Genomic DNA, 6000 nt, shown 5'->3' on the forward strand with positions numbered 1-6000 from the left:
TGAAAAACTTTTAAAAAATAGTTAAAACATTTCAATAAGTGTATTTCTACATTTTTTAACATTCAACTATTGGAACCTTTTTTAAAAGTAGTTATAATATCTTAATAAATGCATTTATTAGTTTTAAGAGTTATCTTCTCATTATAAGAGCTGTATATTTTCATAAAACTGAAGTTAGTTTTGTTTTCCCATTATACAGCTATTATATCTATTGGTCAGACTTGATTTAATTTATACAATACAAGGTCAGGACTGATTTAATTTATACAATAAATGACACCATCATTTATTAACGCAAACAAGTTCTTTTGTCATCTCGAACCAACGTGTTCCCTCAAATAACAATGAAGTTTTTTAAAAAAATATACATGTCAATATAATAGTATCACCAACGGTCAGTTTTTTTTTCTAATAAACTAAGGGATATACACTTTTCCTAAGAATGTTTACATCACCCAAACAAATACAAATTGGCAACTCAGTTTTTTTTTTAATAAACTAAGGGATATACACTTTTCCTAAGAATGTTTACATCATCCAAACAAATACAAATTGGCAACTCTTCTCTGAATATTCTCTTTTTTCCAAACAATACATTCCATTTAGATTAACAAATGTACCTTTTCATAAATCATTTATTTTTGTTTAAGAATAACAAACATGCCCTTTCATAATTATTTTTATTTGTTAAATTAAAAAAATAGGTGTGATTTTCAGTGTTATGATTTAAGAAATATTATTTTAATTGTAAAGTTTCCTTCTAAAGACACACATACTTTTTGGAGTAGCAAAGTACCTACATCTTGAAAAACTTATATACAGAACATTTTAAAATAGAAACTTGTACTTTTCAGAATCTTATATTTGAATGTTTTTTTAAATAGAAACCTATAACAAATTGGTTTCTTTATTTCTCCTTTATTGCTTCACAAACGTATGTAAAACAGAAACCCATAAAACGTTCATAAAATTGTTCCTCAATTACTTCTTGATTTATTTCAGAGTTCTTTTTTATTTTCCGCAGATGTCATCAATTGTTTATAGAAAAAATCAATCTAACGGTCAAGTTTGCTCCTAATCTCTAATCTATCGGCTATAATTTCATTTAGGAACCTGAGTATTGGGATCATAGTTTCAATTAAACAAAAAACTTGTTCATTCCTTAAATAATTGTTTTTTTCTGAAATTTAATATGATTTTTTATTGAATATATTTCAGAAGCTTAACCGTCGAACCATTTCATAATAAAAACCTTATAAATATTTGATCAATTAAGAAGAAAACATGTTCATTCATTAAATAGTTTTATCTTATAAGAAAATTAGCCATTGTACATTTTCACTCAGCCATTTCATGATAAAAAAATTGAATAAGTTAACAAATAAATAAACCTTTTTGTTTTCAACATTTAATATATAATCATTTTTTAAATAATATTGGATTTTTAATTTTGATTAGTTAACCTAATAATTCTGAAGGATTGCATCACTTTGGGATAAGTGTTTTTAATATCTTTTATTTATAATAAAATTATAATAATCTTATTTTCATTTTCAATGTTTTTATTTTTAACTATATCAGTTATAGTTTTAAAAAAACATTTTTGTATTATCATTTTTGTTTTAAACATTTAATATATAATACTTTAAAAAATAATATTGAAGATTTAATACTTTTGAAGGGTTGCATCATTTTGGCATTATTGTTTTCAATATTTTTTATTTATATTTATTATAAATTCCAAATAATCTTATTTTCATATTTATTGTTTTATTTTTTAACAATATCAGTTATATATATTTTTATAAATCATAAAAAAAAAATTAACATTTAATTTGTAATCATTGAAAATTAATATTGAAAACTTAATATTAATTTTTCCCCGCGAAATCGCGGGGTCCACATCCAAGTATGTAAAAATATAGTTTTCCTTTTTAACATAAACTTGATCTTTAGGATTTACATAATTAATTGGGTTCAGATTTTTGTTTCCATTATTTATTTGGGAAGATAATTAAGGAGAAAAAAAAAAGATTTACTTAAAAGTTAAATTGTGGAAGGAATTCTCTTAATTACTTATATATCCGACGCTTGTTCTTCCGTCTTCTGTCAAATTAGATTTGTCATTATATATTCAGACTCTTCTTCTTCTTCCTCCGATCTCCTCGCTTCGACTTTTCCTAGGGTTCTCGCGTGTTCAATCGATGGCCACACTCGATAGCGACGTAAACATGATCCCTGCGGGGGAATCCTCGAGCAGCGTCGTGGCTTCTTCGTCGAGCAAGAAGGCGAAGAGATTCGAAGTGAAGAAGTGGAGCGCCGTGGCTCTTTGGGCTTGGGGTAAGCGCGAATAAATCCTCCTTTATACATATCTGATTGAATATGTCCTTGGACGTTTCTGGTTAGCTAGGGTTTATATTGATTGATTGATTGATTGATCTTTCTTTTGGTTGATAGATATCGTCGTCGACAATTGCGCCATCTGCAGAAACCACATCATGGATCTCTGTAAGTTAATCGATTCACAATACGTAGCGATGATGAATCAGGAGATTATTGAATGGTTAGGCTAACCTCTGTGTTATTGTGTGTGTTTGTAGGCATTGAGTGTCAGGCTAATCAGGCCAGCGCTACTAGTGAGGAATGCACTGTTGCTTGGGGTAAGCTTTTGTTTCTTCTCTACGCCTTTGATTGATTGCTGCAATCTTTGCTTCTTGTTTGAAACTTTATTGGACTGTGTGAATCAATGTTTTAGTATCTTAGGGTGCGTTTTGTTAATGAGGATGATGGATCTTGTTAGCTGGAAAAGTAGATCATGAACGTTTGTTACCTTTTTTACCTAATCGCTGTGTAGTGTATTTGGACTAGTCAAAGTCGATATACGCAAGATGGTTAACTAAAGACTAACCAATGTCGGTGCTTGCAGGGGTTTGCAATCATGCTTTCCACTTTCACTGCATCAGCAGATGGTTGAAGACTCGTCAAGTTTGTCCATTGGGTATGTCTTTCTCTGTTTTGAAGCCTATTCACTTGTTTGCAGTTTTTTCTTTGTCTGTTTGTTAATATTGCTCTTGTATTCAACAGATAACAGTGAGTGGGAGTTCCAGAAGTATGGTCACTAAATCAACTAACCGCACCTGCAGATTTGTGTATCATGTTCATTCTGCTACCGATATAAGATACTAAGCTTGCTCAAACTTCCTTTTTTTTTTTCCCTTTCTTCGCTAGTTGTGAAAACAGTGTTTTTACTTTCATTAAACCCTTATCGTTTTGCTTTGGATAATGTCTTTAATTTTCAAAACAAAAAAAAATCTATATACATAAATGTGTTTTCTTACTGTTTGGCCTCTTGAGCGTTCTTTTACCAATTCTCACATGCTTCACAAAGTTACTACTAAAACCATTAAAAAGTGAATGTTACTGTAAATCTTGAACCGAACAAGCAGCGGAAGCTGAACTGAAGCGAGAGTCTGTAAAGCGCTAAAACAGAGTTCATTGAAAAATATGCAAAACATCACGAGAGTCTGTTTGGCTTTTCTTCCGAGTTCTTCTTAGTTATTAGCTTCTTGCTTAGTAACTTCTGTCAACCACAAAGATGGTCGAGATCAAACTCGCAACCGAAATCTTATAAATGGATGATTTACATATACTAATCTTGAAGCAAACTCTAGACACAACTAAAGTTCGACTTCAATACTTACATTATCGAAGATTCAAAATGAAACTGAAATGAATTGATGATATATACATGTATAGCTAACCTTGAATTTTGTCCAACTATTAAAAATATCAGAGCGTTAAATCTAAGAATAACTAATAAATTGGTGATAGTCAAAAGAATCAAAAATCTTAAAATCAAAACAACTTGTAGATAGGCTTCAAATCAGTAGGCTCATACAACCCAAAGTGCTCTTCTGTTCCAACTGGTTTCTGATTCTCGTTAAAAGTCGCAAATATAAACCCAGTAACGCTACAGTTCGGCCTCTTAGGCGTCCCTTTACCGCTTCCCACATGTTTGACAAAGTTTCCATTGTACATAGCAGCTATCTCAGGCGTTGTCAAGTTCCCGTTACCAGCTGAAGGCCATCCCGTCTCCGACACCACCATTGACACATCCTTCACTCCCTCTTTCTCCATTGCCCACACGAACGCGTCGAAAATAGCATCAAACATGTTTGTATACTGCATTGCCCCGTCCTCGACCACAACGTTTTTGGCGTTGAAGGTGGCGTAGTCTATGCTTATGTTTACGGGGTTAGACGCGTAAGCGAAGTAAGGGTAGATGTTGACGAGGATCGGTGTTCTTGCGTGAGACAAGAACTTCAGCACGGGTACGAGTTGTTCACGTGACTGGGGAGTAAACATTCCAGCAGAAGGTGGATAAGACTGTCCGAGACTCGACATAGCCACAACAGTGGTGACAGAGATGGTAAGACTCTTTGACTTGACGAGGTTGGTGAGAGACTGCATAACGGGAAGCACTTGAGGACCGATCGGTCCGGGGATGACTTCGTTACCTACGGTAATAAACGTGATGTTCACGTCAGCTAAGTAAGGCTCGACGTTAGATGCGAACCATCCCTTTACAGCTTCTTCGCTGGCCGCAAGAGCAGCCAAGTCTTGGTCCTTGACGCCTACGGTGAGTTCGATTTCGTGGTGACCACGTAAGGCGTTGAGAACCTCTGTGTTTGGGTCGAAGATTCGGATTTTAGTAATGCCTATGGACTTGTAAAGTTTGATGACATCGGACGGTGACGGGAGGTTGTCTCCGAGGAGGCCGTAGTTTAAGCCGACGTTCGTTGTTGTTACCATGTTTACGGGACCGTGGTGTTTAATACTGAATAGAGTTGCTATCCATGAAAGCAAGAACAGGAAAAGGTTTTTAGGACAAGGACAGTCCATATTAAAAGAACCGTAGACGACAAGCTTGTTTCTTCGTTTAGGTTTTTTTTTTCTTCTGAACAATATGTTTTTAGAGTTATATAGTAATAATAATATATACAGATACTTGAGAGTAACTTTCTATATTGTTGATATCACAAAATGTAAAGTCGCAAACTATATAGGTGGAAACTTTCCTTTTTTGAATTAAGTTGCGTGCTTATATATATATTTATAAAACTGACACATATTCACATGAGTTGTCCCACTAGATATAATGTTGTTGAGAAGACATGGCTCCTCCTCTAGTTCGGAATTGCTACCCGACGATCTAGTAGAGCTCATCCTCGAGCATGTGCCCGTGATGCCTCTACTGAGATTCAGGTCTGTATCCAAGAAGTGGAAACTCACAATCGATTCCCAACGTTTCGAGGACCGACACTTGATCAGTATTCAGTCACGTGGTCCCGATGTCCTTATCTTGAGTCTCTCGACTCTCTCCCTTGAAGAAGAACCTGTGGACGATCGAATATTTGTGCTGGGGACATCAATAGCTTGGACGATCAAATTACCTATTACGTGCGACATGTACTGCCATGGTAGTTGTGACGGTCTATTTTGCACCTTCGGTATGTACACACCGAGTGTCGTGGCCAATCCCGCCACTGGATGGTCACTACAAGAAAACATCAAGGATTCTGAGGGAAAAAATCGTCGGAATTTCGTCGGAATATTGTTATTCCGACGAAATTCCGACGAAACACGTCGTCGGAAATAATTCCTCGGAATTTCTTTTTTCCTCTGAAATCCCTCGGAATTTTCCGACGGAATTCTGAGGAAATAAATTTCCGAGGAAATTCCGAGGATCCCTTGTTTGTCGGAAAAGTCCTCGGAATATACCGAGGTAGAACTTCGTCGGGATAATTCCTCGGAAGTTCATCGATCGATGCGTGTTTGGACATATATACATCGATCGATAGGAGTATACCGACGGACTTTTTCCTCGGTTTATTCCGAGGAACTGTTCCCTCGGTATATTCCGAGGGATCCGTTCCTCGGAATTTTCCGAGGGAGTTGTCCCTCGGAAAATTCCGAGGGAAATGTCCCTCGCTATATTTT

At 35.2% G+C, this 6000-nt stretch overlaps 2 protein-coding genes across 2 annotated transcripts; one reads left to right on the forward strand and one right to left on the reverse strand.

Annotated features, from left to right (window-relative positions):
- Positions 1–2089: 2089 nt before the first annotated feature.
- LOC106316076 (RING-box protein 1a-like) lies at positions 2090–3337 on the forward strand. Its single transcript, XM_013753942.1, has 5 exons — positions 2090–2340; positions 2458–2508; positions 2601–2660; positions 2927–2998; positions 3085–3337. The coding sequence occupies exons 1-5, from the start codon at positions 2205–2207 to the stop codon at positions 3120–3122; spliced, it is 357 nt and encodes a 118-aa protein (XP_013609396.1). The 5' UTR covers positions 2090–2204; the 3' UTR covers positions 3123–3337.
- A 518-nt stretch (positions 3338–3855) lies between these two features.
- Positions 3856–4902, reverse strand: LOC106317612 (putative glucan endo-1,3-beta-glucosidase GVI). The gene has a single exon (XM_013755394.1). The coding sequence runs from the start codon at positions 4900–4902 to the stop codon at positions 3856–3858; it is 1047 nt and encodes a 348-aa protein (XP_013610848.1).
- Between the last annotated feature and the right edge of the window lie 1098 nt (positions 4903–6000).

The sequence above is a fragment of the Brassica oleracea genome, chromosome C9 (assembly GCF_000695525.1).
Source record: "Brassica oleracea var. oleracea cultivar TO1000 chromosome C9, BOL, whole genome shotgun sequence".
NCBI classification, from domain to species: domain Eukaryota; kingdom Viridiplantae; phylum Streptophyta; class Magnoliopsida; order Brassicales; family Brassicaceae; genus Brassica; species Brassica oleracea.

Coding starts and splice junctions, on each gene's coding strand:
- LOC106316076 (XM_013753942.1), top strand. CDS start 2,205: ATGGCCACACTCGATAGCGACGTAAACATGATCCCTGCGGGGGAATCC. Junction 2,341..2,457: donor CGTGGCTCTTTGGGCTTGGG/GTAAGCGCGAAT, acceptor TTTGGTTGATAG/ATATCGTCGTCGACAATTGC. Junction 2,661..2,926: donor GGAATGCACTGTTGCTTGGG/GTAAGCTTTTGT, acceptor CGGTGCTTGCAG/GGGTTTGCAATCATGCTTTC.
- LOC106317612 (XM_013755394.1), bottom strand. CDS start 4,902: ATGGACTGTCCTTGTCCTAAAAACCTTTTCCTGTTCTTGCTTTCATGG.